Source organism: Cucurbita moschata, unplaced genomic scaffold (genome assembly GCF_002738365.1).
Source record: "Cucurbita moschata cultivar Rifu unplaced genomic scaffold, Cmos_1.0 Cmo_Scf00048, whole genome shotgun sequence".
Lineage (NCBI taxonomy): Eukaryota > Viridiplantae > Streptophyta > Magnoliopsida > Cucurbitales > Cucurbitaceae > Cucurbita > Cucurbita moschata.
Window position 1 is genome coordinate 1,076,443 of NW_019268564.1, and position 17,034 is coordinate 1,093,476.

A 17,034-nucleotide genomic window follows, 5' to 3' on the forward strand; every position below is an offset into this window, starting at 1 on the left:
ACTGAGATAGTATAGTAAGGATAAAACGTACTGAGATAGTATAGGAATGATAAAACGTACTGAGATAGTAGGAAGGATAAAACATACTGAGATAGTATAGGAAGGATAAAATGTACTGAGATTAGATTTTAAAATGTACTGAATAGTAGGATTAAACGTACTGAGATAATATTCACCTTTAGAAAGGAAAAGCAGGTAAATGACTATGTTGTAGTGGATGCATTAAAATGTCGGGATCATCAATTATTTAAATCTAAATTTTGAATCTTAATCAAAATTCTAAATATGAGACATTAAAGAACGTGAACCATGTCTTACCGTGACAACATTTTTATTTGTATTAAATATTTTGGTTGAAGTTATATAGATAAAATTAATTACAAAATAAATAAAAATGAGTTTTTTTTATTATTTTTTTTTACATTTATTACAAAGATATAATTAAATAATTTTTTTTTTAAAAGATTCATAACCAAATTAAAATTAAGATTTGAACAATTCCATTTCATTTTTAAATTTTGAAATTTGTTAAAAAATATATCTTAAAAAAAAAAAATTCTCGAACTTGGATGAACAACTAATATGTAAAAATGATGTGTGTGATAAATAATTTTGACTAATTGAATTAAAGGGTAAACTTTTTTTTACTATTTATTTTAATAAAAGAGTTTTTTTTTTTTTAATTTTTTACGATTTCAAATTTAAAAACTCATATTAGTCAGAGAGGAGAAATGAACATTCATTATAAAAGTGTGGAAATATGTTTCTAGTAGACATGTTTTAACAGTGTGAGACTCTGACTACGATATATAATGGGTCAACCAAAACGGACAATATCTGCTAACATAGTAGACTTGTACCGTTATAAATAATATCAGAGTCACACTGGTGCGCCAGCGAGGTAGCTGGACATCCAAGGGGTAGATTGTGGATGTTAGGCCTCAAAGATAATGTATCGTGAGATCCCACGCTATTCCTTATAAAGGTATGAAAACTTCTCTTTACCTGTTTTAAAACGGGCCCTAAAAATTGATACTTCAAAAAAAAAAAAAAAAAATTAAGAGTTAATTAGAAAGATTAAAAAAGAAAAAGAAAAAGAAAAAAAAGGGAAATTAGAGAAACGTGTAGCAATTTGGGGAAGGCGGATTCTCCCTCCCAAATAAAGGTGGCTAATGGATCCCCAAATCCCAACCTTAACCCTCCAAAATTGAAGCTTGGTCGTCTCTCCGATCGAAGTTTCAACTCTCAATCTACGCTCTCCGTTTGATTCGCCATGAACACCTTCAGAGTTTTCTTCCTGGCCATTCTTCTTCTTGCCTCTCCATTTCTCCGAGGTTCGCTCTTTTTTTCAATCTTAGATCTACCGCTTGGGCCTTGCGGATTCTTCTTTTGGAATTGCCTTGCATGGTTTTCGATCGGGATTTTCTGGTCTAATGCGGTCTAGGTCTTTGACTTTTTCTTGGTTTGATTGTTTCTCTTGTGGGTTCGGATCAGATTATTCATTTTATATTGGATCGCGTCACTTTCCTATTAGTATTCGTTTAAGAAGTACTGTTACAATGCTGGGAATCATTATCAAGTTGTTTATCTGTTGCCATTACTGAAATCACATCCCCCTCCTCTCTTCCGAGAATTATAAATTGATTGTCGCCATTTTTGAAGTCATAATCCCCAGCGAATTTATTTTCATTGAATTTACTAGTAATTCGATTGTTCATTCTATGTAGAAGACCAAAGCATGCAATTTTGTCTTTCATTGAATGCATTGAATTTCATTGTTCTAGCGGATCATTTTACTCTGTTGTTTATTTTCTTAACAGTTGCCACTTGTCAATCGGACTCTGATGGCGAACCATCCCAGGTTGTTGAAGAAGCTAGTGATCTGGGAGTTGTGGGTGAAGATGTGATCTTCGGTTCAGCTCCAGGAGTTAATACTGTCTGCGTTTTTCCAAAAAATAGTGCACGCAGTAAGTGTTCAACTAGATTCAGGATTTGGTAACATTTGTTTTACTTTGATAGGAGTGACATAATTTTTGATATCTATAATTTACATTGAAGTTCATGCCTTCTATTGCAGTAGTGCAAGCTGGTGCAGAGACCGAACTACTCGCAGGAGTGAAAAATGATGGTAACTAACTTTAATCTGCTAAACCTTTGGGCCCTTACATCTCCTATAAACAATCACAGGCATCTTTGAACTCAAAGATGGCTTCTTCTGATTGGTATTGTTGCACCTGTTGGCCAGTCTTTTTCTATTAATCAGTAATTCATTTTATTGCTGTTAAATGTTTTATTATTATTTATGTCTGTTCTCTGTTGGAAACGTGGGTTTTCATCTGAATTTATGTTCCTGACTGTATTACATTCACTTCTTTTGATTGAGTTTTGTTAAATGTGTCAGTCACGCTTGATGTAATAGGAAAGCTGCCAAGGCCAGCATTGATTAAACCTTTTATTGCTTTTCAATGATGCAAAATCTTATAGGTCAATAATTTCCTCGACTGTTATTTGTTAATCCAGGGGAATCAAGCTTGAATATTATAGCTATTAAGGCCAGCGTTCACTACACTTTTGATCATCGTGTGTTGATTCAAAATCTTACTGGACAGGTAATCCCAGCCTGACATATGATTATTAAATAGAGTTTCTGTATGTTCTCAAATTGTTTCCTTTTCCTTTTCCTCTAATATTTAATGAATACAAGCATAGACTGCATGGTACAAATACTTGAGTTGTCTACGTTTCAATCTCAATCAGTTGAATGTGAAATTTTGTAAAGGATATTGTTTGTGTTGGCCAGGTTCAGTTTCAGTCACTAATGTGTTTATGAAATACGTTAGGCCTTTTGATTTGAAAGTTGCGAGTTTTGATTCTTACTCGAATTCCTTTAGTTTGGCCCTTTGTAGCTTGGACATCTTTAGTTTAGTTGAACAGAAGGAATGTTATTGTTCTTCTAATGTATGTTTAGTCATTTATCTTTCTTCTTTTTTCTAATAAGTCAATTTCTTCTTTTCAAATCTTGTCTCGTGTTTTCTTCTTCTTTTTGAGACTGTTTTTGGCCAGTGCAAACTTTCTACAGTAAAATGTTCCTATTACTATTTCTGCAATATATTTTGTATCTCAATGTCGATTGTTATCATGCTATTCTTGGTTTGATTCATGTCTGTTGATTGACTATTCTTACAGTCAATGTAATATTACATAATTTAAAATTGAAGTTCAACATCTTCTATATATGTATTTTTTAATTTGGTATTTTGAGTACAACTTCAGCTTGGTGTTTTTAACTTATATAATCTTCCTTATTGTACTTGTAGGTTTTCCACAATGCAACGGTGCCCCCATCTACCCAAGCTTCTTACCCATATGCATTTGCTGTCAGCAAGTTTTTGCAGGTTCATTCATAATCATCATTTTAGCAGTTCCTCGTCCCCTTGATATGAATTTTCAGTTTAAAATTACTATCCTGCTTATCCTCATCAGTTTTGAAGTTTTATTAATTGAGGAAATGAAAACACCTTAACATATTCCTGATGTGCAGCCTGGAAACTTTGATCTAGTGGGCACCATATATTATGAGATAGACCAGAATGCATACCAAAGCATCTTCTATAACGGTACTATTGAAGTCATTGAAGCTAGTGGTTTCATCAGCATCGAGACTGTATTTTTAGTCACTCTTGGAATTGCACTTCTCGTGATGCTTGGCTTATGGATTCATGGTCTAGTACAGCAAAAGCTGTCCAAGGTATAGATCTTTCTGGTCTTCATTTGATGATGACCTTGTTTTCTAATGGTGGATGTTGCCTTATTTATATTCTTTTACTTCTTATTAGCTGCTGGTACATCAATGTTGGACTATTGTCCCGACATTGAGAGTATTTTTTAACAAATATGTGACTTGAAATATATCTGAACTGGTCTTTTACAAGTATTTACCGGTAGCGTTTCTTTTATTATTAACCATGGTCCCAGTCTTCATACTTAAATTTCTCACCTTAATATTTGGAGTATGAGAATGTTGGAGCTGCAGAATGTTAATCTTTATCTAATTTAATCATTTTCTAGATATATGAATGATTTTGGCATAAAATTCTATGCAATTCCTTGTATGTGTCAGAAACCCAAGAGGGCTGCATCCAAGGTTGAAGTGGGAACAAAAACCGTTGATACCTCGATGGATGAATGGCTTCAGGTTTGTACTTGTTCACGGAATTCATAAATGTCTAAAGAAAATCTGGAAACTGCTGCTGATATATTTTGTAATCTTATCTCCTCTGATCCTTAGGGAACTGCATACACTCAGTCCTCATCAAGCAAGTCAAAGAAGAAGAATTAAAAAGGACTAGTCTCCATCCCAGTTTGCATAGTACACTGACAATGTGCAGATTCCAGTAACTCACGTTAGGCAGTTGAAGATTTGAGGAGAGAGTCAAAGTTGACTAGTTTTTGTAAGTTAGGTGCGTTAAACAACCCTTCCTTGCCAGTGTAGCATGTCAGGGAATTGTTTCTTAATGTCGATCTATATTAAGTCCGCAATGATACAGTTTTCTGAATCTAGAGAATTTTCCTTGGAGCATATGATTATCAAAGTTGAAACTTTCTCAACTTTCCTTGGAACCCCTTTTCTGTATTAGTCACAATCCTTGCCTTGTTGGATCATCGATGTCGTGGCCCGTGGGCTGTGCAGGTTACCAATTCTCTTTGAAATCATTTACCTCTACATCATGGGAAAGTTTCTGCTCCTTTCACATCTCGATGTCGAATGGCTTCCTATAAAACTGTTAATTTGCTTGATATCAGTTTTTCCCTCATTAAATTGCCCCATGTGAGGTCTTGGCTAGTGGCTTTCATGCTTGCATATATATGATTTTATGAGGAGACAAATGTAGACTTGATTTAATTGCTTAAGAGTTGGGTAAAGACTCTTAAATTAGCCAGCAAGATGGTAGTTAATGAGATTGGGTCTCCCATTTGTCTATCTGGATTTTCTTGTTTTTTATTTTTTAGTTTTCAAGGACGATAATATCTGGCCTATTTATATGGAACTTGTCGATAATATTCATAAAATATCATCAACTGCAAATGCTACCTTATCATAACCTCCAACTGTAATGTTGTAGGCGCTCCATTAATGCCTTTCTTTTGGGTTGTAAAAAGATGAGGAGAAGGATAAACCATCCTGACTTGGTCTGATGGTAAGAACATAGAGCCAATCTGTTATTTTATTGTCTTTGATGTAGCAGATTCAAATTGTGATGACTACTCATCTTAGATGTCGGGTGACATCGATTACTGAAGAAAATGTTGAGGATTTGTATGCCATGATTTTTGACTTACATGACCAGGAAGAACTGTTTGTGGATTTTAGACGATCTTACCATAGCATTCGTCTTTGTACTATACATATGCATGAACATCCCGAGCTAAATTTTATACCCCAAAACTTTCGATCATGCTCGAGTTTTTCGTTTTCCTTAGTACATGCGATAATAGTACCTTTTGTGGATCTCTCCTGTTCTTATTAGAAGATAGAACTCTGAGCATACGATTCTCTTTACAAATCTTTTGAGAAGTGCAATTGTGAGGAAGTAATTCTTAGAACTTGTCTGTCTCCTCTACTCACTCCTTTAAATTTCTAGAAACTCTCAAAAATATTATTTCTCTTGTCGGTATCGACCATTAGAAGTACCGAGCGATTATTAAATCGTTGCTTGTGATTCATCCCTTTTATACTATTACAAGTCTATTCTTGAACCTAACTCACTTATTACACAAGGCCTTAGGTTCACATGTTACCAACTTTACACCTTGTAAGGATTGAAATGCCTCTTGAGTGCACTTGTTTGCATCATACAAATCATTGATTTTCCTTTCGACGACGTCTACCCCTAGCCACCCGTGAACAAACCTTGAATATAATCATAGAAATCAGTACTACAAACACAATCTCGTTCGACCCAAAATTGGCCATACTCAACTACAAATCTCTAGAACAGACAAGGACTTAACATAGAGTAGATATAGTTTACCTGGTTTAAATTATCCATGATAGGTTTGTATCCTCCCCTCCGCTCGGGCCTCTAACGAAAACATCTAGTATAGGAAAGTAAAAATATTCCGAAAGAGAAAAAACAGGAAAATTAAATGCATACCAACATTTGAAGAACTTAAAAGATTAATCTCAATTATGAGCATTATTTTCTTGGTAGATGAGTAAGTAGCAGAGTAGCTGAAGTTATTGAATGCCATGCCAATGTGCCAATCAGCAAACTAAATCACCCAAAAGTTTGGACCCCAATATCATAACTCTACCGTCGGTGCTTACCTTCTGATCTTCTCCTTCAAATTCCTATAAAAATGATCCATTTGGGTTCACTGTCTTGCACTTTCAGTTCCCTCTTCATTCCTCCATGCAGAGCCCTTCTGTCTGTTTCCTTTTCTGGTTCTTCTTCCTTTTTGCTGCAACTTTCTGCCATGGCAGCGACTTGACAACCGTTGAGGTTGTCGGGGTCGGAGAATGTGCAGACTGCCACAAGAACAACATTAAAACCACTCATGCCTTCACAGGTTTAGTTTCTCATCTCATTTACTCATTCATTTAAGTTTGATTCTTTTTAAATGTTATGAACTTGAATGAATAATCCAATGCAGGGCTTCGTGTCAGCGTCGACTGCAAGCTGAAGGATGGAAGCTTTGAAAGAAAAGGGTTTGCAGAGCTTAATGAAGAAGGGAAGTTCAAAGTGTTGCTTCCAATGGAGGCTTTGAAAGATGGAAAGTTGAAGGGTAAGTGCTTTGCTCAGCTTCATAGTGCTTCTTCTACTCCTTGTTCATCTCCTGATGGCTTGGAATCCTCCATGATTGTGTTGAAATCCAATGGTAATGGAAAACATACATTTGGTTTGTCTGGTGCGCTTAAGTTTGAAAGTGGAACTTGTGTTTCTGCCTTCTTTTGGCATTATCATCATCCTCCTTTGCCTCCTATTGTCTTCCCTCCTCATCCTCCATTGTTTGGTCATCCATATTTCCCTCCTTACCATCACAAATTCTTCCCTCCACCCACCCCGGAAGAGCCACCCGTCCCCGAAAAGCCTCCACCGGTTTATGAGCCTCCCCCAGTTCCCGAAAACCCTCCTCCGGTCAATGAGAAGCCTCCTCCGGTCTACGAAAAGCCTCCTCCAGTCTACGAAAAGCCACCACCGGTTTACAAGCCAAAACCGAAAAAGCCAAAAAAGCCGAAACCACCAGTCTACGAGCCAAAACCTCCAGTCAACGAGCCAAAACCACCAAAACCACCAAAGCCACCGGTCAATGAGCCAAAACCACCAAAGCCACCGGTCAATGAGCCAAAACCACCAAAACCGCCCGTTTACGTGCCAAAACCACCAACACCAGTCTACAAGCATCCATTTTACAAGATTCTTCCTCCAATTTCAAAGCTTCCTCCATGTTCACCAGTTCCTAAGGTCATCCCTGTTATCCCTCCAAAGTACTTATCCCACCCCAAGTTCGGCAAGAAGTTTCCTCCTCTTCATCCTCCTGTTCCACACCCTTAGGACAAATATATCTGCAAGAATTAGTTCATGAGTGCTATATATAAGTTCATATATATGTTTGAATTGGCTGCCATTTCATATATAAGTTCATATATATGTTTGAATTGGTGTCATATTTTATATATTAGCTTCAAACTTCGTTGTTGATGTAATAAAGTCTTCAAGTGGATATCACAAGAAGAAACAAATTTAGAGGGAAAGAGAGAGTATATTGTGGAGTTTGTGTTTATAATTTGTTTTGTGTTGTAAAAATGACATCAAATTGGTTGGTTGTGGTCTTTGATCCATGTATTCAATATAAAGCTACGAGATCGAAGTATTCGAATATATATTTTTGTTACTTTTGGATGGAAATCGTTGGTATTTTAAGATTTTACTGTCAATATATAGACAAAAACTGTCTACCTACACCTGATAATCATATTCCTACTAGTGCTTTGATCATAACAGTATTTTTGAGCATTGATCGTAATAACCATATGGATCGATATACTATTTTTGAAAGTTAAAACGTATTTTTGAAGATTGCACCCCTCATTTTATCCGACATTTACATTATTTTTCTACAAACACCGTGTGGGGTAAACCTTATTAAATTCTATATTTGGTCTTTATTGCAAAAATAGAGTTATAGAAATGAGAACACAATGGAACGGTACTATCATCCTCGTCCCTTCTTTGGTTAGGAATAAGGTCTCCACGAACAAGAAAAAATCTTCATTTTTTGTTCTTTTTATCTTTAATGGTCTTTATTAAAAGTTAATTAAAAATCTCCATGGAAAAGTTATTATATATATAAAATATCTTTCGAAACATTTCATTATTTTATTTTACTAAACTTATGTACATCATATACGAGTCAGATCTTTCTCTGTGGCACATGTTAACTATCTTTGTTCCGTGGGAATCTAAAAATAATCTCCAGTTCGATGTCATGCTTGGTCACATTTTGGATGTCCTCCGAGAACCCGATCCCATGTACACCTTTTTCATCCACATATGTGTGTGTATATATATATATATATATATATTTGCTAATAAGAACATAACTTAGGGGCAAATATATATATTTTTTTTTAATTTCAAATATTAAACACACAATACTTGAAAAAAAAAAGTGTAACATATTCATAATATTACTTTTGTAGTAAGCATTAAATATAAAATTTCATGAAAATTAAAGTTAGAAAAAATAAAATATTGATGAGGCCAAGTATCATATTTTCACACCCTATGTTTTTTTAAATAATTTTTTTTTTATATATAAAATTTGTAAAAAAGCATTATTCCTCTCTATTTATTGCTTTTAAAAATAGAAAGAAAATAAAAATAAATAAATAAATAAAAATCCCTTCTTTTATATGGATACCAAATGATGGCTCTAAAAAGAAAAAGTTATGGTCTAGAGTCATTGTAGCAATCTTTTTAAAATATATATATATATATATATATATATATATTCCCTTTAAGGTGGGCCCACCAATATTCCAATTTCATTTTTCAGAATATTAGTTTGTTTATAATATTTTTGAAAAAAATAAATGAATTTATTTATTTATTTATAAATTTCTCTAAAATTAGTGGTGTTAAACCAAACCATATTAAATTTATTAATAGTTTGAATATATATATATATATATATATATATATTATTTAATTTATTACTTTTTTATTATTTATTATGTACTTAAATATAATTTTTAAAATTATATATTGAAATTGAACTGCAAATTTTAATTAAATATTTAAAATTTATTTGTTTCCATTTATAAAATTTATTAATTATAATTAATTATTATACAATTAGTCATTTATATTTGTATACTCTATTAAATAATCATATGGTTCCATTCCATTCAAAATTATTAGAAATAAAAAAAAAAAATCTAAATACAATTAAGCTCGTTGTTTTTTCTTCGCGTTTTCGACACGTCGTTTAGTGACCAAAGGTGGCCGTTCACCGAAAGACCGCTTCCGTTTCCATTCCGCTAAACGACACATCGTAAATTATCAATTGTTTTTTCTTTTTGAAGAAAAAACAAACGGAACGGAAAAGTATACGGATTCTTAATCATGACAGCGAAACTAACCCTGGGTTTCTTAACCTAACCACAGTTAGTTAAATGTCACTGAAATTGCGCCACGTGTTTTAATCCAACGGTTGATATTGAGTTTACATGGATACACTCGAACCTTGACTGCTATAAATACCTCTTGCCCCACTAGCCCTAAAATCAAATCGGTTTTCTTTTACTTCTGAGATATTTCCAACTCTCTGAAAAGAAAATGCCTAACCCTAAAGTCTTCTTCGACATGACCATCGGCGGCCAAGCGGCTGGCCGGATCGTGATGGAGCTGTACGCCGATGTCACTCCCCGCACCGCCGAGAACTTCCGTGCACTATGCACCGGCGAGAAGGGAGTCGGCCGGAGTGGTCATAACCTTCATTACAAGGGCTCGTCGTTCCACCGTGTGATCCCTAATTTCATGTGCCAGGGAGGCGATTTTACAGCTGGAAATGGTACCGGAGGTGAGTCGATCTACGGTTCCAAATTTGCCGATGAGAACTTCATCAAGAAGCACACCGGACCTGGTGTTTTGTCCATGGCGAATGCTGGACCTGGAACTAATGGATCTCAGTTCTTCATTTGCACCGCTAAGACCGAGTGGCTTGATGGAAAGCACGTGGTGTTCGGTCAAATCGTTGAAGGAATGGACGTGGTAAAGGCCATTGAGAAGGTCGGATCGAGCTCTGGAAGGACCTCGAAACCAGTTGTCATTGCCGACTGTGGCCAACTCTCTTAGATCTGTCGCTGCTCCGGCGAAATCGTATCGATGATCATTTCCTATTTGCGTGTGTTGTTTTTTAACTTACTGCGAATATGGTTCTGTCTGCGTCTCTTTTTAGGTTATGGGTCGTGGGTTTACGCTGCTTCTTTAGTTATGTGTAACTGCCGTTTTTACCTTTCTGTTTGATGGCGGTTTCGCGGTGGTTCCTAGACATAATTGGTTGTTCAAACCGAGGACCTTCAATAATATGATATGGCTCTGTCTTTCAACTTTCTCTCATCCTTCTTTTTTGCAGTTCTTGAATAATCAAATGAATCATAACCCATTTCTTCCACCGGGAATGCTGGATGATTATAGATTCTAATGGATTGTGGTACTCTATATATATGATCTTCTGTTCTGATTGCGTGGAATTCGTATTGGATTTGGATTAGAATGTGTATTGATACTCGAAAGTCTCATGAATCCTTGAATTTAGTATCAATTCCGTTGATCTGATTGCTGGTAATGGATATAGATTAGATTTGTTTTGTCGATGGATGATACATTTTTCTTGGTTGGTTTGATTTGATGAGTGAAGTCAATGAAAATATAATTGTTTAGTGAGATTTCGTTGCTTGAATTAATTATTATGATGGTAGCTTTTGAAAGAGCATGGTCTACGAGAAAAAGTTTGTCTGCATATGATTTAGTATGCCATGGAAAAGTTGAGAAGCTTGTCTGGTGGTGCGGAGAATATTATATGGTTTATGCCCTTTAGATTCCTGTGGAGTTGTTAGAAAGAGACTGAGATCCTCATATTGGGGATTGCAGTCCTGAATTTAGCAGGACTATTAGGTTATTATCTTCTTTACAACCGTTACGTACTCTCGTTGTAGCCGAGTCTCGAATGAATCCGTGCTCTCGTTGTAGCCGAGTCTCGAATGAATCCGTGCTCTCGTTGTAGCCGAGTCTCGAATGAATCCGTGCTCTCGTTGTAGCCGAGTCTCGAATGAACCGTGCTCTCGTTGTAGCCGAGTCTCGAATGAACCGTGCTCTCGTTGTAGCCGAGTCTCGAATGAATCGAGCTCCCGTTTAATACTTCAAAACTTTTGGTTTGTCTTTTGAATTTTTAATGATATTTACTTTGGATAATGTAAATAGTGGAATTTTTAATATTATATTTAAAAGAATACTTGTGGAATTTTAAAATTTTGTTAGTTTGAAATTGTTGTTTAGGCTAATTAAAAATGTATTATTGAATTTTATTTTAAAAAAAATTTAATTTTACAAAAAAGATTATAAAGGGTATTTAAATACAAAGTTGAAGCATATTCTTATTAATATATCTAAAAATAAAAAATAGTAATTGGGTATTATATAGAAGGTATTATTTTGGAGATTTTATATAATTATTATTGAATAATCTTAGGGAAATCATTACTAAAAGTACAACCATTAAATATTTACAAAATTATAATAAATTATCGAGAAAATTACTGAAATTCAATATATTAAAAGCAAGTTGTATTTCTTATTTTATATAAATAACTGTTTCATTAATTACCCTTCAGTTTTTAAATTTTTTTTTTAATAATTTTATAAAAAATACCTCTAAAATATTATGATTATTATTTTTTAAAATTCAAAAGTGTATTTAAAACTTTTAAAAAAATTAAGATATTAATAAAACTTTTGAGGCTTTAACTCATCGGAAGCTGTACCTTACTGTTCGGTGGCTCAATCATGATAATTTAATTATTTGAAGTAATTAAGATAAAACATGCCAAAAATAATTGTGTACGGTTGGAATAGTTGAAAAAAACGGGATAATCTCCTATGGACTTTGAGTATGATTTTGATTTAGTTCATGGTCTATTAGAAGTTGATTTTGTTTTTTCGGATCCAAAAATCTCTTGGATACGATACAAAATGGGTCTGGCTCGATCAAAGATTTCTCTATAGTTTGAAGAAGGGAAAGGAGGAGTCTAATTTTGCTAAAAAAGAAAACAAAAAAGGAAAAAAAAAAAAAAAACCTCTGCCGACATCATGGTATCAACTAGTCAATAGGGATTTTATTATTTTATTATGCAATTTTTTAAAAGCAAGGAAAGATATTTTATTTATTTATTTATTTATTTAATAAATGAGATTAAAAGTAACCACTAAGAAATGGACACGTATTGCCAAATTTATGTGAAAGAAAGAAAAATAAATAAATAAATAAAAACCACCGGAGAGCCTTTTACCCATCATTAGAAATATGGGAAAAAAGAAGAAAATTTCCGGCAAGACGACGAAGGCGGTACTTTGCGTCGAGAAGTTTTTCAGATTCCTCGATCTCGTTTCTCGCCGGAATTATTTTCTTCTGACGATTGCATTGCATTGCATTTGTTCTTCCATTTCTTGAAATTCGTGATCTTATTTTGGCGGGCATTTGGTAATGCTGGCCCTCATGATTCCTAATTTCCATAGGGGAATACCAGATTTATGATTGGTGCTGTTTTTGTTTTCTACTGCGCCTTGTTTGAATTTTGGATTGCGACTCGATTTGAGCGGGAATTTGGGGCGAACTTTTGATTAATCTCAGAGAGAAGTCCAATTGGCTGTGTGTGCGAGCGACTTTTGTTTTATTTTTTTTATTTTGGAGTGAAGAGAGACGGAGAGATGACGATTTCCGAGAATACGAAGGGTCTGATTCTGGCTATGGCGTCGAGTGCGTTTATTGGATCGAGTTTTATCTTGAAGAAGAAAGGACTTAAGCGTGCCGGTGCCACAGGGGCGAGAGCAGGTCAGTGATTACGGTTCATGAATGAATTGTTCTACCGATTCTGGAATGCTTGATTTCTGGTCTGTGTAATGTATTTATTTGTTGGTTGGATGCAATCCGATCCGTTTTAAATCTGTTCTTTCTGTATTTTGCTTTATGTTCTGTTTGGAGGAAGGGAAGTTTCTTTGAGGCAAATTTATCTCAGAATTGTTGTGTTCTTTGACAATAGGAATGCTGTAGTAGTTTGTTCCGTGTGGACTTTTCTTCTTGATTTGTTTTTAATTGATAGGATTTGTTCAAGAATTAATCATGGCAGACAGGGCAATTGTGTTTTTGAATGGATTAGAAGCTCAAGATTCAGAACATCATGAACCACCTTTTGGATGTCAGATCCTTGCAAACTAGTATATGATATGCTAGCGTTAAGCTATAAATTGTGTTAATAGTCTCTTAACGAGCTCACAACATTAAAGATCCTTAAGTAATGAATTTAGTTTTTCATCTGCTTTGTTATTGCTTCTAATGGGCATTTAATTCATGAGTCTTCTCGTGAGATCCCATATCGGTTGGGGAGGAGAACGAAACATCCTCTATAAGGGTGTGGAAACCTCTCCCTAGCAGACGCGTTTTAAAAACCTTGAGGGGAAGCCAGACAGCGAAAACCCAAAGAGGACAATATCTGCTAGCGGTGGGCTTGAGCCATTACCTAGACTAGGTAATGTTGATGCTCTATTACTGGTTGATGCTTATAATCTCTTTCTTAAAACAGGTGTTGGTGGTTATACGTACCTGTTAGAGCCACTTTGGTGGGCAGGCATGGTTATAAGTATGCATCATTATACTATTTAGGCTATCAACCCCCTTACCTCCACCCCAGTATTACTATTGATCCTGAGTTTTCTTCTTGCAAAATAGTGATAATTGGAGAAGTTGCGAACTTTGTAGCATATATTTATGCCCCAGCAGTTTTAGTCACGCCTCTCGGTGCACTGAGCATTATTGTCAGGTAAGTTCGTTTCGAGATTCTTGTATCGTTTATGTCTAGTTTAAATGATTCATGGGGGAGCTTACATTGTTTTCTTGATTTGGGCAGTGCTGTTTTAGCCCACTTCTTATTGAAGGAGAGGCTGCAGAAAATGGGTGTTGTAGGGTGTTTATCCTGTATAGTAGGATCAGTTATAATAGTTATTCATGCACCTCAGGAACGTACTCCTGATTCTGTTGAAGAAATCTGGAATTTAGCAACTCAACCAGGTCAGAATCTTTTCTTATGAATTTCATTTAATGAAATATCATCATATTTGGTACTTAGTTTCTTTTTTCTGAATCCTTGAACAGCTTTTCTAGTCTACCTTGCTGCTACAGCTTCGTTAGTGTTGGCTCTTATGTTGTATTTTGAACCTCGCTATGGACATGTAAATATATTAGTCTACTTGGGAATCTGTTCTTTAATGGGTTCATTGACGGTAATTATTCTGCTAGATCAATACCTATATTGCTGTTGTGACTGTCTTACTACCACTTGCAAAATTCTAAACGTTTGTGATTAATTCAGGTTATGAGTATTAAAGCTATTGGAATAGCGATAAGACTTACACTTGAAGGGGTAAGCCAAGTAGCTTACCCTCAAACTTGGCTTTTTGTTACAGTTGCAGTAGTCTGTGTCGTCACACAACTTAATTACTTGAATAAGGTTGGTGTCCTATTAATGGTTCCGCAGTGGTTTCCTATTCCTTTCTTAACTAAATGCTTGAAATTTGAGCTTAGTTCAACTAGTCAAGACGTGTTACCTTAGACCAAGAGGCCAGAGGTGCAAATTCCCGGTTCCCACATGAACATACTGTAACAACCCAAGCCCCAAGTGTTGTTTATTTATGTTGATAGATACTGTAACAACCCAAGCCCCTGCTAGCAGATATTGTCTTGAGTTTTCCCTTTCAGACTTTACTTGAAGGTTTTTAAAACACGTCTGTTAGAGAGAGATTTCCACACCCTTATAAAAATGCTTCGTTCTCCTCCCCCAACTGATGTGGGATCTCACAATCCACTCCCCTTCGAGGCCGAGCGTCCTCGCTGGCACTCATTCCCTTCGCCGATCGATGTGGGACCCTCCAATCCACTCCCTTGGGGGTCCAGTGTCCTTGCTGGCACACCACCTTGTGTCCACCCCCTTTCAGGGCTCAATCTCCTCACTGGCACATCGCTCAGTGTCTGGCTTTAATACTATTTGTAACGACCCAAACCCACCGCTAGCAGATATTATCCTTTTTGGGATTTCCCTTTCGTGCTTCCCCTCAAAGTTTTTAAAACGCATTCGCTAGGGAAAGGTTTCCACACCCTTATAAAAAATGCTTTGTTTCCTCCCCAATCGATGTAGAATCTCACAGATATGATCTTCTTTGTTTCAGGCATTGGATACATTCAATGCAGCCCTCGTATCTCCAGTGTATTATGCCATGTTCACGACGTTGACTATTATTGCTAGTGCCATCATGTTTAAGGTAATTTGTTAGTTGTTGATGTGGCTCCTCGTTCTTCGGTATTTTATCCATACAAGTGAAACAAATATAACTTCTTAAAATAAAAAATAAAACTATGAATGTGAATCGGTTAAGTCGCTCTATGCTGCAGGACTGGTCAGGTCAGAACGCAAGCACTATAGTCTCTGAGTTATGTGGATTCATTACCGTCCTTTCTGGAACTATGATTCTCCACTCAACAAGAGAACAACAACCAGTCCCTTCACAAGGTATGACATCTAAACATCTCTCTTACTTTGTATGTTTTGATAGCTAATCAGTTAGCGCACGATCTATATGCTCAAACATAGCTCAAATAGTTTAGGCATGTGCCCTCGACCAAGAGGTTAGAGGTTGAATCCCCTACTCCACGTATTATTGCTGATCATGTTCTATGAAATGATTGTGTGTATGTGTGCTCGTACAAACCACATAACATCTAAAAGGGTGTTGAAGATATCTATTTCGTGTATCTGAATCCGCGACCGTTCTTCAGAAACAGTGCCGAACAATTAACACCCTTTTATATGGTATCATTTGGCAAAAAGGGGTCAAATAAGAATAACATGGATTTGATTTCTGCTGAATGAATATCAACTTCATTTACTTGTTTGTTTAATGTGGTAGTGGTAATAGAACTTGCAAATGGCTATAACGCAGAAGTTATACCTCTCTTTGCAGGATCTGTAGCGTGGTATATTAGTGGGGATTCAATGAAAGGTATTGAAGAACATTTGATCACCATAAGCAATTCACATTACACTGAAGAATGAGCCTTCTCTGTTATGATTGTAATTTGGAAGGCAATAGTCCTAAATTCAAACCCGAAAAATATACTCATACTAAAACGACGAGTAGAATGCCCAATTTTTTATATTGGGACGACGTATTGACGTAGTGATCATGGTCTCGTCGAGACTCGAGAGCTACCATCCCCTCAGCTGCTGCAAAAGGTTTCACATAAAAGGTTTAGCATCGAAACCCGAGCTGCTAGACGATCTGGTAAGGATCTTTTTAGTTAGAATGGTGGGGAGAAAAACATCCTCAAATGATCCCTCGCTGGTTCCAGCATCAATGTTATAGCCTCTGCCATATGTAACTTGTAGGTTATGCCATTCTTTCATTTGATCTTTAGTTTCATTTTCTTTCATAGTTTAGACCCATCCAAAGTTTGAATATGCTATGTATACCATAGTTCATTTGAGCTTTTAAGTCTTTGGATAGGGATGTAATAAAAGATTTAGAGTGCACGTATTCAATCATGTCGTAGGGTCAGATAGCTGTCCTCTGAACTTAGGTTAGATATACACAAGGTAGCCTTGATGATTTCTCGAGTCAGACCAATATTTTTCATTTACTTCTCGTTTTTTTTTTTTTTTTTTTTTTTTTTTTTTTTTTTTTTTTTTTTTTTTTTTTTTTT

The 17,034-nt window shown here is 35.6% G+C and overlaps 4 protein-coding genes across 6 annotated transcripts; all 4 read left to right on the forward strand.

Annotated features, from left to right (window-relative positions):
• The first annotated feature begins 1,117 nt into the window (after positions 1 to 1,117).
• LOC111435266 (translocon-associated protein subunit alpha-like) lies at positions 1,118 to 4,664 on the forward strand. Its single transcript, XM_023072699.1, has 8 exons — positions 1,118 to 1,334; positions 1,821 to 1,967; positions 2,078 to 2,128; positions 2,521 to 2,609; positions 3,318 to 3,395; positions 3,542 to 3,748; positions 4,121 to 4,195; positions 4,289 to 4,664. The coding sequence occupies exons 1-8, from the start codon at positions 1,274 to 1,276 to the stop codon at positions 4,337 to 4,339; spliced, it is 759 nt and encodes a 252-aa protein (XP_022928467.1). The 5' UTR covers positions 1,118 to 1,273; the 3' UTR covers positions 4,340 to 4,664.
• A 1,694-nt stretch (positions 4,665 to 6,358) lies between these two features.
• On the forward strand, positions 6,359 to 7,883 carry LOC111435265 (proline-rich protein 4-like). 2 transcript variants are annotated; one of them, XM_023072698.1, is made up of 3 exons: positions 6,359 to 6,570; positions 6,655 to 7,286; positions 7,317 to 7,883. In XM_023072698.1, exons 1-3 carry the CDS (start codon positions 6,414 to 6,416, stop codon positions 7,554 to 7,556), a joined length of 1,029 nt encoding a protein of 342 aa, XP_022928466.1. In that variant the 5' UTR covers positions 6,359 to 6,413; the 3' UTR covers positions 7,557 to 7,883. The 2 variants fall into 2 exon arrangements, with proteins under 2 accessions (XP_022928466.1, XP_022928465.1); XM_023072697.1 differs by having other exon boundaries at positions 6,655 to 7,883.
• A 1,906-nt stretch (positions 7,884 to 9,789) lies between these two features.
• Positions 9,790 to 10,625, forward strand: LOC111435254 (peptidyl-prolyl cis-trans isomerase 1). Its single transcript, XM_023072675.1, has one exon. The coding sequence runs from the start codon at positions 9,843 to 9,845 to the stop codon at positions 10,359 to 10,361; it is 519 nt and encodes a 172-aa protein (XP_022928443.1). The 5' UTR covers positions 9,790 to 9,842; the 3' UTR covers positions 10,362 to 10,625.
• A 1,957-nt stretch (positions 10,626 to 12,582) lies between these two features.
• On the forward strand, positions 12,583 to 16,977 carry LOC111435194 (probable magnesium transporter NIPA6). Of its 2 annotated transcripts, none has more exons than XM_023072568.1 (9): positions 12,583 to 13,116; positions 13,865 to 13,921; positions 14,011 to 14,101; positions 14,189 to 14,349; positions 14,434 to 14,561; positions 14,651 to 14,788; positions 15,504 to 15,596; positions 15,727 to 15,844; positions 16,296 to 16,977. In XM_023072568.1, the coding sequence occupies exons 1-9, from the start codon at positions 12,993 to 12,995 to the stop codon at positions 16,385 to 16,387; spliced, it is 1,002 nt and encodes a 333-aa protein (XP_022928336.1). In that variant the 5' UTR covers positions 12,583 to 12,992; the 3' UTR covers positions 16,388 to 16,977. The 2 variants fall into 2 exon arrangements, with proteins under 2 accessions (XP_022928336.1, XP_022928337.1); XM_023072569.1 differs by having other exon boundaries at positions 14,651 to 14,701.
• The last annotated feature ends 57 nt before the right edge of the window (positions 16,978 to 17,034 follow it).

What these genes read in the sequence shown, in the direction of transcription:
- LOC111435254 (XM_023072675.1), top strand. Translation starts at nt 9,843, where the DNA reads ATGCCTAACCCTAAAGTCTTCTTCGACATGACCATCGGCGGCCAAGCG.
- LOC111435194 (XM_023072568.1), top strand. Translation starts at nt 12,993, where the DNA reads ATGACGATTTCCGAGAATACGAAGGGTCTGATTCTGGCTATGGCGTCG. An exon ending in GCACTGAGCATTATTGTCAG is followed by an intron (nt 14,102 to 14,188) that starts GTAAGTTCGTTT and finishes TGATTTGGGCAG; the next exon opens with TGCTGTTTTAGCCCACTTCT. An exon ending in AACTTAATTACTTGAATAAG is followed by an intron (nt 14,789 to 15,503) that starts GTTGGTGTCCTA and finishes TCTTTGTTTCAG; the next exon opens with GCATTGGATACATTCAATGC.
- LOC111435266 (XM_023072699.1), top strand. Translation starts at nt 1,274, where the DNA reads ATGAACACCTTCAGAGTTTTCTTCCTGGCCATTCTTCTTCTTGCCTCT. An exon ending in CTGTCAGCAAGTTTTTGCAG is followed by an intron (nt 3,396 to 3,541) that starts GTTCATTCATAA and finishes CCTGATGTGCAG; the next exon opens with CCTGGAAACTTTGATCTAGT. An exon ending in TACAGCAAAAGCTGTCCAAG is followed by an intron (nt 3,749 to 4,120) that starts GTATAGATCTTT and finishes TGTATGTGTCAG; the next exon opens with AAACCCAAGAGGGCTGCATC.
- LOC111435265 (XM_023072697.1), top strand. Translation starts at nt 6,414, where the DNA reads ATGCAGAGCCCTTCTGTCTGTTTCCTTTTCTGGTTCTTCTTCCTTTTT. An exon ending in AACCACTCATGCCTTCACAG is followed by an intron (nt 6,571 to 6,654) that starts GTTTAGTTTCTC and finishes AATCCAATGCAG; the next exon opens with GGCTTCGTGTCAGCGTCGAC.